Source organism: Fusarium oxysporum, chromosome I (assembly GCF_013085055.1).
Source record: "Fusarium oxysporum Fo47 chromosome I, complete sequence".
Lineage (NCBI taxonomy): Eukaryota > Fungi > Ascomycota > Sordariomycetes > Hypocreales > Nectriaceae > Fusarium > Fusarium oxysporum.
In genome coordinates, this window is record NC_072840.1 from 1,693,680 (window position 1) to 1,713,089 (window position 19,410).

A 19,410-nucleotide genomic window follows, 5' to 3' on the forward strand; every position below is an offset into this window, starting at 1 on the left:
TGGAGGTGAGGTTATCGGCCGTGCGTCGTCTTTGGGCTGGCGCAGCTGGAAAGGCCCCACTTGGATGAAGCAAGCTCAACCTCCTCCAACCTCTTGAGACCTTCTCCCGACTTCACCTCCAAGCTTCGCGATCGGCTCCTATATTCTCTTTTGCCCCTTCCTTCAACCGTCCGATTACCGATCCATCGCCCATCATGGCGGACCCTCGCGAGTCCTCATCGTACTCGGTCATTCCCAGAATTCGATACAACACTGTTGGCGGCGTCAACGGTCCCCTCGTCATCCTCGATAATGTACGCCGTCGTCATCTGCCAAATCGAGCCGGCTTGGAACTTGCGGGCTGACAACAAAAACAGGTTAAATTTCCGCGATACAATGAGATCGTGACACTCACTCTTCCCGATGGCACTGAGCGCTCAGGCCAAGTCTTGGAAGCTCGAGGTTAGTGTAGCTGCTGGTGTCTCTGAGGTAATGACGCGGAACATGCTGATATGGACTACTAGGTGATCGAGCTGTCGTCCAGGTACTTTTCCATAGATACGATGCGATATGATATGGCGATTGACGATTGTATAGGTCTTTGAGGGTACTTCCGGCATCGATGTGAAGAAGGTAGGCGGTATTGGGAGCTCTATTGGTAGAACATCAAGCTAAGACGACCACAGACCAAGGTTCAGTTTACAGGCCAGAGTTTGAAAATCGGTGTCTCTGAAGACATGCTTGGTCGTATCTTTGATGGTTCCGGTCGAGCTATTGATAAGGGCCCCAAGGTGTTGGCTGAAGATTATCTTGACATCAACGGTTCTCCTATTAACCCTTATTCTCGTGTAAGGCTACCCTTGAGCGCTACACGGTAGATATAATCTGACTCATGATATAGGAATATCCCGAGGAGATGATTTCCACAGGTATCTCTGCCATTGACACCATGAACTCGATTGCCCGAGGACAAAAGATTCCCATTTTTTCCGCCTCTGGTTTACCTCACAACGAAATCGCTGCCCAGATTTGCCGACAGGCTGGCCTCGTCCAGAAGCAGGGCATCACTAACAAGGGCGTTCATGACGGCCACGAGGAGAATTTCTCGATCGTCTTCGGTGCTATGGGTGTTAACTTGGAAACTGCCCGTTTCTTCACCCGCGACTTTGAGGAAAACGGCAGTCTGGAGCGTGTTACACTCTTCCTGAACCTCGCCAACGATCCTACGTGAGCTGCAAACCATATTCATAACGACGATACGCGTACTAATTCCTGTCCAGCATCGAACGTATCATTACTCCTCGTCTTGCTCTTACCACTGCCGAATATTACGCCTACCAACTCGAGAAGCACGTTTTGGTCATCCTTACCGATCTTTCTGCTTACTGTGATGCTCTCCGAGAAGTTTCAGCCGCTCGAGAAGAAGTTCCCGGTCGTCGCGGATACCCTGGTTACATGTACACTGATTTGTCCACCATCTACGAACGAGCCGGTCGTGTTGAGGGCCGCAATGGTTCCATTACTCAGATTCCCATTCTGACCATGCCCAACGATGATATCACCCACCCCATTCCTGATCTGACAGGTTACATTACCGAGGGTCAGGTGTTCATTGACCGAGCTCTGGACAACCGTGGAATCTACCCGCCCATCAATGTTCTGCCTTCGCTGTCCCGTCTGATGAAGTCTGCCATTGGTGAGGGCATGACTCGAAAGGACCACGGTGATGTTTCGAACCAACTGTACGCCAAGTACGCTATTGGTCGTGATGCCGCAGCCATGAAGGCTGTCGTTGGTGAGGAGGCCTTGTCTGCTGAGGACAAGCTGTCCCTCGAGTTCTTGGAGAAGTTCGAGCGTCAGTTCATCAGCCAGGGCCAGTACGAGTCTCGATCTATTTATGAGTCTCTGGACCTTGCATGGAGCCTTCTCCGTATTTACCCTAAGGAGTTGCTCAACCGTATTCCCGCCAAGGTTCTCAACGAGTTCTACCAGCGAGCTGCAAAGGAGTCTAAGGCCAAGGGTAAGGCTCGGGCAGATACTGAGGCCCGAAGCCAGCAGCAGACGGAAGAGAACCTTATTGACGCATGAGGGGACGACTTGTCGGCATTTTGATAGATAGTATAATGAGCGCGCACACAAGGCTGATGGAAGAGCAGAGAGAGAAATGTTTTTAGCTGATTGTTTTCACGCTGTTGTTGAGGGAGGCTGTAGAGCAGAGCAAGAGTAGGTATATGGGCGAAGATAGGGGGCGAGCCAATGCAATTCAACCGATCCTCAACCTGACCCTGATGTCTCATGATTGATTACCTGAGCCAAGAGGAGCATGACTTGCCATGGTGATGAGAACATACAACAGTAAAACCTTGGCTGGTTGTCATGGCGTCTCTTTACATTCAGACAACCAATGAAGTCGAGTTTCAAAGAGAGTGGATCTACAGTGTCGAAAATTCAAGTCACGCACATTGCCACCTAACTTTTTTTCTTTTTTGGTTTGTACTTACTCCAGATTGAACGGGCCATGTAAGAGAACTCTCGATTTATTTCAAGATAATTTCGTCGTGGAGAGCATATCGTCCTTCTTTTCACACAAGCACAATATGGAGGAAGATAGAAGACAAACAGACCTGGGCACAGCAGCCGATATCGAAGAAGCTCAGCTCGCTCAGACGAGTCAATCCCCCGCCTTCCAAAATGAGCCAGAGACAGCAGCACCACTGAAGCAACCAAAGAAGAGATTCATAGGACGAAGAGCAGCAGTTGAGGCCGCGGCAGTGCTCGGAGCATCAGGGGAGAGCGGTGCTGTTCAGAGTATGTGAAAACACCGTCCTTCACCATGAAACCCAATTCAGGAATGGATGAAGATATACTCATGCTGTTTATTGTAGCTGCCAAACCTCGGAGGGCTCCCAGACTTCTAAATCAAGTTCCTAAGGACATTCTTGAGAACGCTGATCTGAAGGCTGCCATTGCGTTATTGCCTGCTAACTACAACTTTGAGATCCCCAAGACGATCCACCGCATTCAAACTTCAAACGCCAAGAGAGTTGCGTTACAGATGCCCGAGGGCCTTTTACTCTTTGCCACTACTATATCAGATATCTTGACGCAGTTCTGCCCTGGTGTCGAGACACTCATCATGGGCGATGTGACTTATGGCGCTTGTTGTATCGATGATTACACAGCAAGGGCCCTTGGTTGTGACCTGCTGGTGCACTATGCTCACAGTTGCCTCATCCCCGTCGACGTGACCACGATCAAAACTCTATACGTCTTTGTCGACATCAGCATTGATGCGACACATCTCCTAGCATCCCTTGAGCGCAACTTTGCCAGTGGCAAAACCATAGCTGTTGTCGGCACTATTCAGTTTAACGCTACTATCCATGGCGTCAAAAGCAGTCTCGAGCGCGGTGGCTTCCGTGTTCTCGTTCCCCAGATTGCACCATTGAGTAAGGGTGAAATCCTGGGCTGCACTTCTCCTCGTCTGAAAGACAACGACAATATCGATCTGATCCTGTACCTGGGTGATGGTCGTTTCCATCTTGAGAGTATCATGATTCACAACCCTTCTATTCCAGCCTACCGATACGACCCTTACTCTCGAAAGCTCACGCGGGAGGCGTACGGCCATGAGGAAATGCAGTCTCTCCGTCGTACAGCCATCCATAGCGCTCGTACAGCACGCAAATGGGGCCTGATTCTCGGCGCCCTTGGCCGCCAGGGCAACCCGCATACATTGGGCCTCATCGAGAAAGAGCTCAAGGCGCGAGGCATTCCTATCGTGCACTTGCTACTAAGTGAGATCTTTCCGGGAAAATTGGCGCTCATGTCGGATGTCGAGTGCTGGGTGCAGGTTGCTTGCCCTCGATTGAGTATTGATTGGGGTTATGCATTCCCGCGGCCATTGTTAACGCCGTATGAGGCACTTGTTGCATTGGGCGAGCGACAAGATTGGGGTGAAGGTGTCTATCCCATGGACTACTACGGAAAGGACGGGCTAGGAAGGACAAGGCCTTTGCAGATTGCCTCAGGATAGAAGCAATGATGATACTGAACGGTTGAGATCCAACAAGTGCGATAGGACCTTGGCTGGATATACAGTAGGGTGATGAAGAATAAAGTTGAATATCGATAAAAAGAAGTGGACGGATGGGTGAGCCTTTCACTCGGATTAAGAGGATATGGGAGATTTGAGTGTTGACTTGGAATAAGGTGCGGAAGTCTCGCTCAGCATTCGTAATACGATATAGCCTTTTTCGTTGACCGCGTAGTTGTAAAAAAAAAAAAAAAAAAAAAAAGGTCATCAGGTCGCATTGGCTGTTCCGACAGGCTCTGGTCGGTTTGGAAACATAAGTTTGTACTTGACAATCTCAACCACCTCAAGATTTTCGCCCTGCTCTAGTGTTTCCCCCCCTGTGCCAGATATCACCTTATTCTCTCTCTTTCGCACCACGGCCATGGCTTTTGGAAGCTTTTTGATCTCCCCAGTGAGACGTTGATGCTGGCCAACATAAAGGTGAACCCGCTTCATCCATGCCGAGCCTTCAGTACCGGGCACGAAATCTGGGAAGTCAAGTCTTCCAACTTGGACGCCGCCTAATGCATCTCCATTGGCGTCTTGGGGTAGATTGATGGTTCCTTGGAGTTCCAGGAGAGCTAGACCTGAGGGGGTTTGCAAGAGTTGAGGTAGAGGACTTGAGGATGGTGGCTTGTTGTTTGGAGGATATAGCTTAACCGAGGACATGACGAGATTAAATGCGAGAGTGGCGATGTTCCAAACAGCTTATATCGTTCCAACAGTTAGATAGGTAGGTATCAGTATCAGATCTCTCCAGCTGAGCTGGAAAGCTTCCATTGACACCTCGAGTCTAAGTTTGAGGTGCGTGCCTAGAAGTCTACAGTAGAATATGCATGTATACACGGTGTGGAAACAGTCGGTAACAGGCTCGCACTAGCTTAGTACCTAGGTATCCAGAGTAGTCGGACTTTCCTTTGCCCGAGGGATGTGAATTTGCCTTCATTGGCTGCCCGTGCGTGTGCCTAAGAGCCCTAGCGAGGTCGCACTTGCCTTCCACAATTTTCGAATTCGGAAATTTCGAACCTCATCATCCTCTACTAACTTCACAGCAGGCCAGGTCAAGTAAACTTGCACCCACCACAACTGGCAAAATGAAGGTACGACAAGAAGCAATCAACAATCGAGCGATGCGAGTGTACAAGAGAGCCTTTTGCTGTTTGAAATGGATTAATCGTTCTTGTCAACTGGCCTCCTTGCGTGCGCTCCTGCTCGATTGAAGATCACAAAGTAAATATTCGCTGACATTACTCTTCTACAGTTGAACATCAGCTACCCTGCCAATGGCAGCCAGAAGCTCATCGATATTGAGGATGAGCGCAAGCTCCGTGTCTTCATGGAGAAGCGCGTACGTCGAAACTCTCTTGCCTGCGACCGCTCGGCTCGTCGACAACAAACCGACCGACAAAATGCTGACTCTTTTTCTTGGTAGATGGGCGCTGAGGTTCCTGGTGACTCCATCGGCGATGAGTTCAAGGGCTACATCTTCCGCATCACCGGTGGAAACGACAAGCAGGGTTTCCCTATGAAGCAGGGTGTCATGCACCCTACCCGTGTCCGCCTCCTCCTTTCCGAGGGCCACTCTTGCTACCGACCCCGACGCACCGGTGAGCGCAAGCGAAAGTCTGTCCGTGGCTGCATTGTCGGCATGGATCTCTCTGTCCTCGCCCTCAGCATCGTCAAGCAGGGTGATGCTGACATCCCCGGCCTCACCGACGTCGTCCACCCTAAGCGCCTCGGTCCCAAGCGCGCCACCAAGATCCGCAAGTTCTTCGGCCTCACCAAGGATGACGATGTATGTCTCTCCCTACGCCCATACTCGATCATCGCCTACCCGGAGCTGCAGTGGAGGAGTTGGCAGACCGGGTAGAGTGTGAGAGGACCCCTTGACCTTCTTTGTCAAGAAAGAGGTTAGGGGGTAGCGAGTTGAACAATCATAACCACAAGAATTGAAAGTAAACTAATGCTTACATGATACCTAGGTCCGCAAGTACGTTATCCGACGAGAGGTTCAGCCCAAGGGTGAGGGCAAGTCTCCTTACACCAAGGCTCCCCGCATCCAGAGACTCGTCACCCCTCAGCGTCTCCAGCACAAGCGTCACCGCGCTGCCCTCAAGCGCCGCCAGGCCGAGAAGGTCAAGGACGAGGCCGTAAGTTACTCACACGCACAACACAGCTATCATAAGCATCTAACACGATATGCAGAACGAGTACGCCCAGGTCCTTGCCAAGCGTGTTGCTGAGGCCAAGGCCAACAAGGCCGATGCCCGTAAGCGACGAGCAAGCTCTATGCGCAAGTAAGGTTCTGGCGTTTAATGAAAAAAAAAGTGGAATCATACCTTGGACTTGTGGTTTGCATGCATTGGGAGTGAGGATTCTCTATAGGGCTTGTTTTGAGCCAGCCACGACTGCGTTAGAGACATTTCGAAAATATGAACATGCATTAATGCACTCGTAACCCGCGCTCATTGGCAACCTATGCCTGCGTCTGTGTCTATACTATGCCTTTCGTCTCTATATGTTTCTTAATCATGACTTGTCACTGTTTTTACACCAATTTTGTGTCGTCCTTTACAGGAATAACTGGAAATCAAGAGGTGGACCACTAGCAAACACAACTTAAACCATAGAGCAACCAAATTCAGCACACACCATAGGTTGTTTTCCAGGTGATCACCTATTAAACTTTGATTGATATACATGAAACTTCGCCTATCATCTACTTTCTGTGCGCTTTCCACATTCCAAGGAACCTATAGGAGACCTGCACTTCTCCCAAGGTAAAGCCCGGACGAGGATGCTACATCCAGTGCTCAAGACCATGAAATCTCGAGTCCAGGCTGATAAAACATAATACCGGGTACCGTAGTAAACATCAACTCTCTTTTCCATTGGTGTCCCCATCTATGATCCCTTTTCCTTTACGCGCCTGCAATGCAAAGATTGACGATCACGCGAAGCCAAAATATTCGCTGCCTGCTGTGATGGCCTTCATGATCTGAGAACGCAAATGGTCGTAGCTCTCATACTCTGGGAGGTCAAGCTCTGAATTTTTCCATGTTAGTCGATGTACGAATTGAATGCTGATGATTTTACTTACGGTTAAAACAGGTATGCGAAGAAGGCAATCTGTCTTTGTTGCCATAGTCACGGTGGATGTTGAATCGGTTAACACCGTTCATGCCTTCAAGCTCCTTGAAGCCATTGAGTGGAACCTTGCTAGTTCCTGTAACGAACTGCAACAATTTGGCGCGCTCTTCCTTATCAAAAGACCGTAAAGCTCGCCAGAACCATTGAATTTGTTGCGAAGATGGGGTGTAGTTGTGATACTCTGTGTTGCTCTTCCAGTCATCGATATCAATATCGGGTAGGCCAGAAATCAAAAGCTCCAGCTCCTGTTCGTTGAATATGGATATCAGTTCGGCAGGGATAATGTCATGGAAGCCTGTTGAAAATTAGTGATTGAATGAAGTTATCATTGATTGATATGCTTACCTTGAAGGAAATGGGCCATCTGCTCCTTGACGGAAGATAGCAACTTGTGTTCGACAACAAGACGGACATAGTCGTGTTTATTCTCCTCGGTGACGGCAATCTCTCGACCATTAGGAATGAGGTCAACGACGGTGGTAGCGCCGAACTCATCGTTTTCGACCGAGAAAGTTTCGGTGATGATGTCTGTGATGTCGTTGTCCAGCATCCAGCACAAAGACTTGTAGTAGTCGGGGTCGAATGATTCCATGTCCTTGACCGAGACAGATTTGCCGAGGATTCGCTTGTATACAGCACGGCTAAAGTAACAGTCAAGAACGCGACCCTCATATAATGCTTTGCCGATGATGCGACCGATGAATTTGAAGAACATCAGATGCTCATCATTGATGCCGCTGAGCTTGTTTGGATGGAAGGTCGTCCGATCAGAGGACACCGGTGTGAAGAGCACATAGTTTGGATCAAACATCTGCCGAGAGAGTACTTGGAACCACTCGCGAGTAACTCCACCAGCGTCAACGCCTTCCTCGCCATGGAAACGAATGTTGAGCTTTCCAAATTTCATCTCATCCCCAGACTTGAAGTATAAGGACTTGAACGAGTCATGGAAAACCTGTTCACGACGGACAGAGAGTTGTAAAGTAGGATAGGAGGGTCGGCTCTGGTTGCTGCCAGATCGGGAATGGACGCTGCGGTTAAAGTAGTTGCGCTTGTTATCAAATTCCAGCACCTTGGGGTTTTTCACAAGGAGTGCGAAGGTGCCCGACATGAGCTTGGGATTGCTCCTGACAAGCTCGTTAAGGATACGTCGATGATCCTCGGTGAAGCTAAAGAAGAGACTGGCCGTACGAGACTCGGGTGGCGGACTTGAGAGGACCATTTCTTTCTGCTGTGAGGGATCATCGTTGGTGGTTGTATTCTTGCAGACCACCATGAGAGATTCAATCAGTGGTAGCAGGATTGTAGCCACATTGAGCATGTTTTCGCGCTGACGAATGGCACTCAGGCAAGCACTCAACTTCTCCCACATGGCCGAAAAGGTCGAGTTGTGGTAGAGAGATGTGACTAGATCGTGTCTCTCATCCTTGTTCTTGCTAGACTCGGCCTCGTCGCCCTTTTTCTTGTTGTCGAACAAATGATCCAATGCTGTCAAAACACGAAGGAGCTTGTTTTGCTCGGATGCTCCTGGTGAGAATTTGGCAAGAGCAACGCCTTGGATCTCAGTGCCTGAAGATGCCTTTTCAATATGTGGCAAAAGGTCGTCCAGATCAGCGACGATGTTCTCACTAAGAAGCCGGGCCTGGTGAACAAGCTCCTGACCAAATGTTGCCTTAGCCCCTGGAATGGCTGAAAGGTTCTTGATAGTCGAGATGGTGTTTTGGAAAGTCTTGGAGCTGCACTCTCGAGCCACAAAGATCCTTACGGCTAATGTCAGGTTCTGAGCGGGGACAACAGGCGGCTGAAGTTGTCGGAGTTTCTTTTGGACTGCATCTTTCTTCTCTTGTTTCTTGGCATTAACATCAGTGACAGTGTCCTCTTTAGCATCGGTGTTGGACTGCGTAACGTTGCTCGTCTCGGTTGGTTCCGCTTTTGAAGCTTGCTCCACAGGATCTTCAGTTTTGGACATCTCTCCCAACGGTCTGGAATCAATGGCTTTCAGTTCATCCTCGGCTTCCTTACGACGACGTTCAAGATTTTGAAGAGGCAATGTGACTCGATTCAACAAATCAGCCAGATGGGTCATAACGACAGAGCTTTCCATAACAAGGTCGCGATCAAGGAGTGATAGCAAAGAGTTGATGGCATACTTGTGGGACTTGGAGTCCTTGCCCTTGCCCTTACGACTCAGGGAGCGCTTGAGAGTTGAGCCGACGGCTTCGTGTTCTGTCAGGAAAAGCCAGGGAATATGAGGGTTCTTTGAAGACAACTCCACCAGCAGATCCAGGCACTGCTGAACAATCAAGAGAGGCGAGGTTTCGGAATTGGTTTGCGTAGTGTTTGCGGCGGCTAGGCCAGTCAGGCTTCTCTTGAGTGTCTGCGGGGTTTTCTGCTCGGAGTCCTTCTCCTTATCCTTCGGTCTTCGTGCCTTTAGGGACAACTGGCCGAAACTGCGCTCGACAGCCCCCATGTCTGTGCTACCGTCCTGCAAGATCTGAAGGAGAGTGCTAATCACCTCAAGTCGAGTTTGCTTATTCTCGCAGACATCGGCAAATACGTTGAATAGATGGTTCCTTATGGAGCCCTGTTGCGTAATGAACATCAGACGAAGGAGCGTAGCGACACCAGCCTTGTCGAGCATCTGAACAACCGTTCGGCGCTGTGCCTTTGCTCCCTCTTGGGGGTTAGGTGGCCCAGGCTGGCGACTTGTGCTGGCTTGAGGGCTGCGGCCTGTGATGACGGAATGGCCGTTGTGCTGAGACAAAGCTCGGGCCTGGGCCGCCATTTCTGGGGTCAGTCGATCCATGAGCTCTTCGCCTTGGTCCATAAGAACCTGTTGTCGCAGATCAGGCGGGAAAGTGAGGAGGATACTGGCAGTATCCATTTCCGGCATGACAGCCTGGCCGGTGCTGGCGGTTGCTTGACGATTCGTTTCTTCACGAGCCCGGCGGCGCTGCTCTTGGCGCTCCTGTTGAGCTATTTCGTGTCGCAACTCTTCAGGAAGAGCATCTAGAAATTCTTGGAAAGCTTCGGTCGGGTTCCCATTTGTCTCTTCACGTGCCTCGGACCTTCTGGTGCTAATTGCCTGTGCAATGACCTCCTCGCGAAACTCCTCGGGAAGAGCTGCGATATAATCAGGATCAATACCGAGTTCGGTGACGTCAACCTCTTCGCCTCTAATTGTGGTCATAACACGGGGACCGTCGTCGGCGGTTTGGTCTGTAGCCTCCGAACGTTCTGCTTGGCTTTGGTTCGTTGACTCGACGCCTTCCATCGCACCTCCATTGCCTTGGCCTTCAGCGGACACATCCTGATTAGCGGCTGCTTCAGAAGCGGCACGTTCAGCAGCCTCTCGAGCCTCTGCCTCTCGCTTTTCTCTCTCCGCCTTCTCTTTAGCCTCTTTAGCTTCACGTGCCAAGCGCTGCTCTTCCTCGCGTTTCTTCCGTTCTTCTTCTTCGCGCTTCTGTTGTTCAGCTTCTTCGGCCTTTAGCTTCTTCTCCAACTCCATTGCAGCGGGAGTAAGCTTAGCCACGATAATGTTCTGGAGCTTAGCCGTTTCTGTCACATTGCTAGTCCCAAAGACCATCCTAGCTTCCTCTTGGTATCGATCCATCGTGCCTTCAATAGCAAACGACACAGCTTGTAATGGATCCTGAGCCGATCCGTCGCGTCTCTGTTCAATACGAGAGGCTCGTACTGCACCAAGCTCTCTAGACTCGCGGTGCCCATGCGGACCGGTAATCTGCAGATGGAAGGCAGGTTGTCCGTTGCGCCCCATGATCGGGAGGAATTCCATTAGTTCACCAAGGAAGCCCATGGTTCCCTCGATATGTCGTCCACCTGAGCCAAAGATTGCTTCAGGAACTCGCAAACCGATAGTGTGATTAATGGTGGGACGCTGAGATGGTTCTCTGTTTTGGTCGCCCCGTCTGAGGAGTGGGTTTGTGCCATCATCGGTATTAGATTGGCCTGCCCCAGGGCGATGGCTGCGTGAAAAGAAGCTGCGAAAATCGCCACCAACGGCGTCCCGATGAGAACCAACAATGAAGCCGGGAGGGAAGGGGCTACGCGAGTCGGTGGTACGGGAAGGAATAAAGCGTCGGCGACCTGGGTTGTCTACCATGAACATCTGTCGGTGACGATCTTCGTCTTCGGCACCAAGTCCATCCCATCCAAGAGCCGGCATTGGTTGAGGCTGGTCGTCCAACGGATAGTCGTCATCATAGAGGTATTCGTCATCTTCCATTTCATCCTCGTCATCCTCGTCTTCATCTTCGTCGTGACCATCATCAAGATAATGATCTTCCAATCCATCCATCAGGTCTGGATCGTACACGTCGCCATCACCAATGATCGCTCGAGCCATGCCGTTGAGGATATCGCCTGGTTCCATGGGCATATGTTCGCCGTGAACATCTGCATCAAACTCTAGGTCATCCTCTTCCTGATCCTCGTCATCCTCACCATCATGGCTCGCGCTCTCCCATTCCGAGTTGCCATCGTCATCCAGAGGGTTGCCGTCTTCATCAACAATCTCAACCTGATCTTCAACGTCTTCCATGTCTGCGGATTCCACGTCATCGTCGTCATCATCACTTTCATCCTCTTCGTCCTCATCCATGATGACCTCGACAACGCCCGGCTCGCCATGGAGACCTTCAATTTCGCCCATTTCGCCAAGTTCTTCGTCATCGTCACTGATATTATCTTCTTCGTCCGAAATGTCGTCGTCTCCATAATCCATCTCATCGTCATACTCGTCCCCATACATGTCCTCGTCGTCGTCCTCCTCTTCATCTTCATCGGAATCGTCGTCCTCACCACGAGGCTCCAACATACCAAGGGTAGAATTGCGATACAGATCAGGGGTTTCTTCTCGATCATCGCCGAGGTCTGAGAGCGAAGAGGTTGAGCCAAGGTCATCATCTGCAGTGTCTGACAAAGAATCAGAGGGCAAGATATTGGAATGGCTTAGTTCCTTGGCTGTCTCTGTGAGAACACGCAAAACACGTAAGATATACTTAATGGCTCGTTTGACGCCCGGATAGTTGAGGTTGATTTCGGCAATAGAGGACGTGAGTTTATCAAGATAACCCTTCTCATACATCAATCTCCGTAGCTGAGCGTGCGACCGAGCTTGAACGTTGTCGGAGCCTCGAGAAGCTGCACCTGGGTCCTTGTCCCTTTCGCCAACCATGTAATTCATGAGTTCGGCCAAGCATTGCATGCGTGAGTAGCGAGTTTCCAAAGGTTCATCAGACAAAGGTGCTCTCTCATAGGCCTTCAACATGGTGTCAAGAACAAATTTGCGGGCAAACAGAAGATCAGGCTCCTCGTCGTACGCAAATTTGTCCTTTCCGCGATCAATTGCCTTCTCACTGGTCTTGGCAACCAAGGCGACCAGAACCTTCTGGGTTTGTGCTGAAGTAGCGGCCTTCTTCTTCGCGGCGATAGTATCGGCTGTTCCACTCAGATTGCCCTGACACAACAGATCGTAAATCAAATAATTAAGGACCGACGACCGAGGCTTGATTGGCGTACTTGTAGTTAACGGAGCATTGCGCTTGAAATTGATGAATTCCATCTTTGTCCTGTTATAGCTTTGAAGGAGCTCAGCAAGACAGTTGAGCAAGAAGCATCGGTAGACAAAGATTGGATGCTCGTCAGTTTTGAAAACAGGCTTTGGTGGCTTCTTGTCCTTCACGTCGGCTGCATTGTTGTCTTTGGAAGCCGATGCTGCATCTTCCGAGCCAGAAGCAGGATCAATTTTGGAATCCTTCTCAGTAGTCTGCACTTCTTTATCTTCGACTTCACGATAATTGAGCAACTCGCAAAGAAGGAAATGTATAACACCATCAGGATTCTCAACGACGGGCCGTTTGCTTTCATGGGATTTTGGTGCATCAATCATCTCCTTGTCTGCAGGTTCCGTGGATTGCTTGATGTCGTCGACAAGGTTATCGGTATCGTCAACGCCTGTGTCGGAAGTCGACTGGCTAGCTTCTTGTTTCAACTCAAGACTTTGGGACCGAGGGTTGTCACTGGAAGGGGGCGTCCACCTGGTGAAGCGTAGCATCTCGTTGGAAATCTCAACGAAAAGGTCTGGTGCGCGAAGCGCAATTGGTGTCATTGCACGTAAGTAGTTATTAACATCAGGGTGCCCCCGCTGCGTTCGTTGGAGGTTCGGGAGGCCGATCTTAATCTCTGCGCGCATGATTTGTTTGATGGTCTCCTCATCCTCCACGATATGACGAAGAACAGTCATGATATGAGCAGTGAGCTTGGTTTGTTTGAATCTCTCGGAGCCAGAACCCGACAGTTGCTTTGCCATAAGAAACAACCGCTGCAAATTCTTCTTATCCCCGACCAACCTTGCTAGTCGTCGACTGCGTGTCAGTATAACCAGAACTCTGAGTGCTGCAATGGCGAGTGTTTCTTCCTTTCCTATCCGCGGGAGTATCTCAAGCAAAGATTCTAGGATTTGAGTACGCTCATGATCACCGACAATCGGAGTTCGCATTTGAATGACGGGGTCAGAAACAGCCTCGTCCAGGGATTTCGGTGCTTTCCACTGCGCAGCAACAGGACGCTCATCATGACGAAGGAGAGTCTCGACGACCAGTAGGACATATGGTATCCACGGTGGCATCCCTTCAGTAGAGCTCGTAGGGGAGACCTTCAGGAATCCAATATACTCGTTGATATGTTCCCTTAGGTTCTCAACATTGTTATCAAAGAAGCGCTCGTCTTGAAGAAGTAAAGCGAGTAGATGGGCATAAGCAGCAATGCATTTCCCAGTACGCTGCTTTTCTTCCTCCTCGTCTTGGGCAAGCGATGACAACGCCAAAGTCAAGGTCTGGCCGATTTCGTCTTCGGTGTCACTAGGTTGTTGTTTCAAAACCACGGTCCGGATGAGCTCAGACACCTCGATCGCTGTTTCAGGATGTGCGCGAACAACATCGAGGCATCTATCTATCATGTTTCCTCGCAACTTCGCCCGAAACTTGTCAACCTCTTCTTTTGTCGCAAGGGGGGAGCTTTCGTTTCTTTTTGACTCTTCTGCAGCACATCCGGGTGTTTCTGCCGGCAAACTCGGGCCTTCATGGATCTCATCCACATCTTGAGAGGGGTCGATGATGCCCCCTAACGTTTCCCCAATAAACCTCTCCGCAAGATCGGGAGTATCAATTTCCGGAGGTCCATCTAAGGACATACGGTCTGCTTCCACTGCTCCGCCTGTGTTGACACCCTCTGTCTCACCGACACCTGAGGGCTCTTGTGGAGTCTGTTGCAACACTGATGTGTCAGAGTCTGCGGAAGGGATTGGGTTGCGTGCGCCAGCAAGTCCAGCTTTGTGAGCTGAGCAATAGTGGTCTGCGAGGTTTGGGTTTCCATTCGCTCTGTACACTGCCTCGTGTACCAGATCAGCATCATACCCCTTGGCAAGCAGCTCTTCAATCGTGCCGCGATGGGAACGCCAGTCGAAGCGGACATCCGTGTACCTGAAAAGGTGGAAAGGCGGCTTATCTCTCGTGGATGATGAAGGCTCGCCATCGGCAACAGAAATGGCCTTGAGAATGTCGATTAACCGTGTCACAGTTTGGTGGGGTACTCTTTCGACAAAGGAAGAGTCCCAAAGCTCAATGATCTCAGGGAGAATGGCTGCCCGAAACTCTACCACAAGTTGTTGACAGATATATGTTGAGTTTGACGACCTATCTCCACTTCGAGGCTGCAGAGTGAATGCGTTTTGGGCGTCAGTAAGTTGCTTCGAATTGACCAACATCAAATCCAAGTCGAGGACCTTCTTCAGTCCAAATGCAGCAACCTTGGATCTGGAAGTCTCATCTGTTGCAGCATCTGGGCCTTCACGAACTGCTCGGGCAAATATTTTTAACATTGAATTCAATACATCCATTCCTCCCTCTTCTTTGAAGGCCAGAAGAACAGGCATGATGATCTGGGCGCTTGATCGATCGCTTGGTCGAGGAGAAGGCTGATCAATGAGCATCTCATTGATAGTATGCAACATGATGATCCAGAAGTGGAAGTCCTTGGATGTGGGTGTTGGGTTGGCAACAGATGGCCTCAACTGGCCAAGTACTGCATTTGCAAGTGCTCGGGCAATTTCCAAGTGCCGGGGTCGGTGATAGAGATCACGAGGGTCTCGTTCCCGTCGTGGCAAAAGACACTTGCCGAGCGTTTGAAACAGAGGAAATGTTGTTGGGATCATAGGATGCAGCAGATGTCGCAACGTTTCGTAGTTCTGGAAACGGGGGCTGGCTTGCTCCTCATCTGTAGGACGGCTCGGCTTGGAGTCATCTAAAGCGTCCTTCGCCTGAAATTGTGCTGTGCTGCTTAGCATATCTGGCAATGAAGTGCTGTCATCCACATCGGTTTCTGGAAGGTGTGCGCTAGTTAATCCCTCGACGGATGTTTGGCGCCTAAAAGACCAATGCTGGGGTACAACGTTGAGCTCTCCCGCCTCTTCTGTTAGAACTCCACGCAACAGGGGGCCAATAGAATTGACGAGTTTGAGGTAGTAATCGTAAACATTGACTGGATAGAATTGCAAAGCATTCGATCTCGATGTGGCGAAGCAATCGGAAATGATCTTGATAAACGTCTGCGCATTTGACAGTGCCTTGATCATCTTGGTACCGTTTTTGACAGCTTCATCGTGTGTCGTTTTGAGGTCAGAGGCAAGAAAAGGTGCAAAGTATGGTGGCAAAGCTTCCGTCTTATCAGAGAGAGGCTTCAGTGTGTCAATAGCCACCTGAGCTCGTCTGATTAGAGAGGGAAGGCCACGTATAGGGAAGGACTCGACGACCTGAGAGACGACCTGATTGAGAATCCTCGAAGCAACGGTGTCACCAAAATTGGTGGGCAGACTCGGGGATTCGCAAATATCAAGCAAAAGCTCCAGTCCGCCTGCCTCCACAAAGCTGGTCCTCAAGCCCTGATTTGATATGTAAGAGCTTAAGAAGTAACCTAAAGCATAGATGTAAGGGGTGATCGAGCGCGTGGGTGAATCCGGGCTGTCATCTTTCTGGCCTTCAGAATCCGTGTCGTTGGAGGGCACATCGGACATATTGACATCCGTGTCTCCAGAAGTCTCAGGTCCTTGGCTTTGCTCAGGAGATGCAATCGGTCGAATGAAGTTGCCATTCTCGTCCACAGATACAGTCTTGCCCTCATCGTCGATCAACAACATCCGAGCACCCCACCCAGCGGTCCTGGCCTTCTCAATACCGAGATAACGCACGCGAGCAACCATATCGATAACAGCATTAGAAATGGCCAAACGTAAGGCCGGGTGATGACGAGCAAGTTCGTCAAAGCTTCCTCCAACATTGGTGGCGAGATCGCCGTCAAGTTCCATACATCTTACATGGGCAGCACTTTCGAAAATCTCGAGAAAGCTGTCCAAAGCACGCGATGCTGCTACCAGCTTCATGCCAGCGTTGTTAAGCGATATCGAGTTAAGGACTTGTGGTACAACAGTAATGACATCACTGGAAGGTAAGATTCCTGCTGCCAACGTTTCACGAGATAATTCCCGGATGGAGTCTTCGGTAGGGGGATGCGGTCGTGAGTCGTTTGCAACAATCGCGGTGACAGTCTCATTTGCAGAGTTGGATTCGTCGTCGTCTTCGTCCTTGTCGCTAGGTTTTGGCTCGGCCAATACGTCACCGGGAAGCGGTCTGGCTGTAACAGCTTCCAGGTATGTCTTGATCATGCCAGACTCAGAAATGGCCGCGAAGCTTGTGGGGTCATTGTTGATGAAATCGCTCAAAATGGTGACAGAATTCGTCCAGACGACTGAACCGAAACTCTTCTTGTCTCCAATGATGTCCCGCAAGCTCCCCAGGAGATCAGTTTTGTCGGCGAGATTACGGAGCAGCCGGTCAGTGTTACCGCCGTAGCTGTATGAGTTAGACATAATGTGATGGACAAACTTCAGCAGCCACTTAAGAGTCTGCTGCTGGTAGTATGGAATCTCATAATCCACCTGTCCTGATTGTTGATCCTTCGTAATGCCTTGGCCTGCTTTGTGCAAAGCCTGCGCCTCCTTGACGGTATCAACCACCAATTGAGACACTGCATCAAGTCCCTTAGCGTTGAAGAAGGCAGTGAAGGCGTTTTGGTAGCTCCATATTAACCCGTCTAGAAACGCGAGGACCATGGAATGATTTCGTTGCGCGACACTTGACCTGATGTTCAGGATTTCAACCAAGATGTCCATCAATCCTGCAGATACCATCTCGCTTCCAACGCGAGTGGTCATGGATAGATGGAGAGTAAGAGAAAAGAGGTTGTTACGCCATTCATCCATTTGCGTGACTTGGTTTCCTTTATCACTATCGTCATCTTCCTTCATTCCTGCAACTGCCTTCCTGATAACGTAGAGTAGTATACCATGGTTAACATTGGCATTCAAAGCAGACAAAACATCTTGACACTTGGCTTGGAAATTAGACACTGCTTCCAGGAGGGCGAGGGCCACAGCTTGCAGCCACAGGGGTACGTCAACGTTCCCGTGTGCTGTAGGGTGAATGAGCTCAGCAAGCTGGTACACTAACTGGAATCTTCTGGTCTCGTCTGCATCTTGGCGGAGCACTTTCTCGAGAAAGTTGGCTTCGTTATGAATGTATGCGAGATTGTTGATCGCTAGGAGGCGGACAGCAAGCAGCTTCTGCCGCGATTCACCAGAATCCATGAGAGCTTTGGAGGCTCTGATCCTATGGAACACCTCGTATTTTGAAGCGGGTGGAAGATCCGCGGGAGTGCGTGACACCAACTGATAGACGGAAGTCGATGCAATGACGGACTGTGGTATTTCGTAGAACTTTGGTCCGGCAGATGTTGTCTCGTCTGAAACACCGGGCGTTCGGGGGGCAATTGGAGAGGAATCATCGAAATTGCCCCGACCTTTCGGAGTATGATGCTGGGACGTCATGGTAGAACTACGACGCAGGGGTGTTGGTGTGGATGGTAGCGATGCACGCTCAGCCTCAGTGCCAGCAGAGTCTTGCTGGGTATTCTGGGGATAATATGCTACCTTGACATCTCCCCAGCCATGCCACCGTTTGTCGTCTGAGGCCGCAAGAGCAACTAAATCATTCGCATGTATGGAGTTGGCTGACTTGGGGCTTCCTCCCTGTGCACGTTCTTTTCCTTTGGTCGAGCCAGGTGTGTGAGTTGTTACAGGATCAGATAAACTAACGATTGGCGTCTTCACAAAAGGTAAAGCAAGCTGTTGAACTCTGTCGAGATCGATGTTGTAGTGGTTTGCCAGCAAAGCTGCGCTGATCTGCCTGGAGGGGTTTGTGATGCGCTTGACCGAGGCTTGGTACCTTTGTGCGAGTTCTGAACCGACTTCGAGTGTTGCAATCAGTACGCTAAGAGACGTGGTGTTGAGAAGGTCGTTAAGATGGGCGCTGCTGGCATAAATACTTCGGTTACCGCAGTGCTCCAATAGCATTCGCGTATAGCGCAGGACCACCTCCACCAGTTGCCGGTCTCCGTTTGATGAAAAGCCCAAACCTGCTAGCTCCTCCGTTGACCACCGCCGCTCGCTACCAAAGGTCGATTCCTGATCTTGGTTGAGCAGTACATCGCATCCAAAGTCGCGAGTCTGGGGGCCCTCATTCAGCTTATATGTAGCACAGAAGTGCTCTAAGATGCTATCAAAGCGGTTCAGGAGAGGAATCCAGTGGTAAAGATCGCCGCGTCCAAAGGGCCATCGAGATGGAAAGCTTTCCAGCTTTTGTGGTAAGAGGGGTAGTGGCGTTGTTGAGGTGGTTTCGACATAGCTCTTGAGCCAAGGAGACTACAATATTATGTTAGCAATGCATCTTCCGGCTGTTTCATTTTGTCACTAACCAAAGTATCCTTATGCTTTGGTTGCATGGGCTTAGTGATCTTCCCCATGGTGAAGGTGAGGCGGCTGAGCCGCAGGAAACTGAAGAATCGCCCCCTCCACTACAACCGGGCTATCAACCCGCTCAAAAAAAAAAAAATGAAAATGTTCGCGAGTTCTTTTCGACTGGGCGTCTTCAACTATGAAATATCCTCTATCCGCAGTTTGTGCGGTGGTAAAGTTTTCGATTTTCGTGGGGCTTTCAAGTCGAAAAAGCTCCAAGTTGTGATCCAGATAAACCTTCTACTTCGGAAAGGAATGACGTGTTCGCAATCAGAAGCCG

General features: G+C 50.2%; 5 protein-coding genes across 5 annotated transcripts; 3 read left to right on the forward strand and 2 right to left on the reverse strand.

The window, feature by feature from the left end:
- Positions 1–68: 68 nt before the first annotated feature.
- On the forward strand, positions 69–2,327 carry FOBCDRAFT_255215 (VATB_NEUCR vacuolar ATP synthase subunit B (V-ATPase B subunit)). The gene is made up of 7 exons (XM_031181100.3): positions 69–293; positions 357–441; positions 504–523; positions 577–612; positions 666–827; positions 881–1,206; positions 1,260–2,327. The coding sequence occupies exons 1-7, from the start codon at positions 195–197 to the stop codon at positions 2,065–2,067; spliced, it is 1,536 nt and encodes a 511-aa protein (XP_031041868.1). The 5' UTR covers positions 69–194; the 3' UTR covers positions 2,068–2,327.
- On the forward strand, positions 2,328–4,303 carry FOBCDRAFT_210634 (putative diphthamide synthesis protein-domain-containing protein). Its single transcript, XM_031181101.3, has 2 exons — positions 2,328–2,787; positions 2,865–4,303. Exons 1-2 carry the CDS (start codon positions 2,577–2,579, stop codon positions 4,013–4,015), a joined length of 1,362 nt encoding a protein of 453 aa, XP_031041869.2. The 5' UTR covers positions 2,328–2,576; the 3' UTR covers positions 4,016–4,303.
- Positions 4,229–4,867, reverse strand: FOBCDRAFT_210636 (chromosome transmission fidelity protein 8). Its single transcript, XM_031181102.3, has one exon. It carries the CDS (start codon positions 4,721–4,723, stop codon positions 4,283–4,285), a length of 441 nt encoding a protein of 146 aa, XP_031041870.1. The 5' UTR covers positions 4,724–4,867; the 3' UTR covers positions 4,229–4,282.
- A 169-nt stretch (positions 4,868–5,036) lies between these two features.
- FOBCDRAFT_210637 (ribosomal protein S6e-domain-containing protein) lies at positions 5,037–6,512 on the forward strand. Its single transcript, XM_031181103.3, has 5 exons — positions 5,037–5,154; positions 5,316–5,402; positions 5,487–5,849; positions 6,037–6,204; positions 6,260–6,512. The coding sequence occupies exons 1-5, from the start codon at positions 5,149–5,151 to the stop codon at positions 6,353–6,355; spliced, it is 720 nt and encodes a 239-aa protein (XP_031041871.1). The 5' UTR covers positions 5,037–5,148; the 3' UTR covers positions 6,356–6,512.
- Positions 6,513–6,696: 184 nt separating this feature from the next.
- FOBCDRAFT_283293 (uncharacterized protein) lies at positions 6,697–19,223 on the reverse strand. Its single transcript, XM_059611634.1, has 4 exons — positions 19,091–19,223; positions 7,550–19,037; positions 7,155–7,499; positions 6,697–7,099 (listed from the first exon to the last, which is right to left on the reverse strand). Exons 1-4 carry the CDS (start codon positions 19,136–19,138, stop codon positions 7,005–7,007), a joined length of 11,976 nt encoding a protein of 3,991 aa, XP_059463792.1. The 5' UTR covers positions 19,139–19,223; the 3' UTR covers positions 6,697–7,004.
- Between the last annotated feature and the right edge of the window lie 187 nt (positions 19,224–19,410).

Bases quoted from the DNA above. Each gene is read 5' to 3' on its own strand.
- FOBCDRAFT_283293 (XM_059611634.1), bottom strand. From the start codon at position 19,138: ATGGGGAAGATCACTAAGCCCATGCAACCAAAGCATAAGGATACTTTG. The intron at 19,038-19,090 runs GTTAGTGACAAA...ATAATATTGTAG, and splicing joins CAAAGCATAAGGATACTTTG to TCTCCTTGGCTCAAGAGCTA. The intron at 7,100-7,154 runs GTAAGTAAAATC...GGAAAAATTCAG, and splicing joins TTCGCATACCTGTTTTAACC to AGCTTGACCTCCCAGAGTAT.
- FOBCDRAFT_210636 (XM_031181102.3), bottom strand. From the start codon at position 4,723: ATGTCCTCGGTTAAGCTATATCCTCCAAACAACAAGCCACCATCCTCA.
- FOBCDRAFT_210637 (XM_031181103.3), top strand. The intron at 5,403-5,486 runs GTACGTCGAAAC...TTTTCTTGGTAG, and splicing joins GTGTCTTCATGGAGAAGCGC to ATGGGCGCTGAGGTTCCTGG. The intron at 6,205-6,259 runs GTAAGTTACTCA...CACGATATGCAG, and splicing joins AGAAGGTCAAGGACGAGGCC to AACGAGTACGCCCAGGTCCT.
- FOBCDRAFT_210634 (XM_031181101.3), top strand. From the start codon at position 2,577: ATGGAGGAAGATAGAAGACAAACAGACCTGGGCACAGCAGCCGATATC. The intron at 2,788-2,864 runs GTATGTGAAAAC...TGTTTATTGTAG, and splicing joins GGAGAGCGGTGCTGTTCAGA to CTGCCAAACCTCGGAGGGCT.
- FOBCDRAFT_255215 (XM_031181100.3), top strand. From the start codon at position 195: ATGGCGGACCCTCGCGAGTCCTCATCGTACTCGGTCATTCCCAGAATT. The intron at 294-356 runs GTACGCCGTCGT...CAACAAAAACAG, and splicing joins CCCTCGTCATCCTCGATAAT to GTTAAATTTCCGCGATACAA. The intron at 828-880 runs GTAAGGCTACCC...CTCATGATATAG, and splicing joins CTATTAACCCTTATTCTCGT to GAATATCCCGAGGAGATGAT.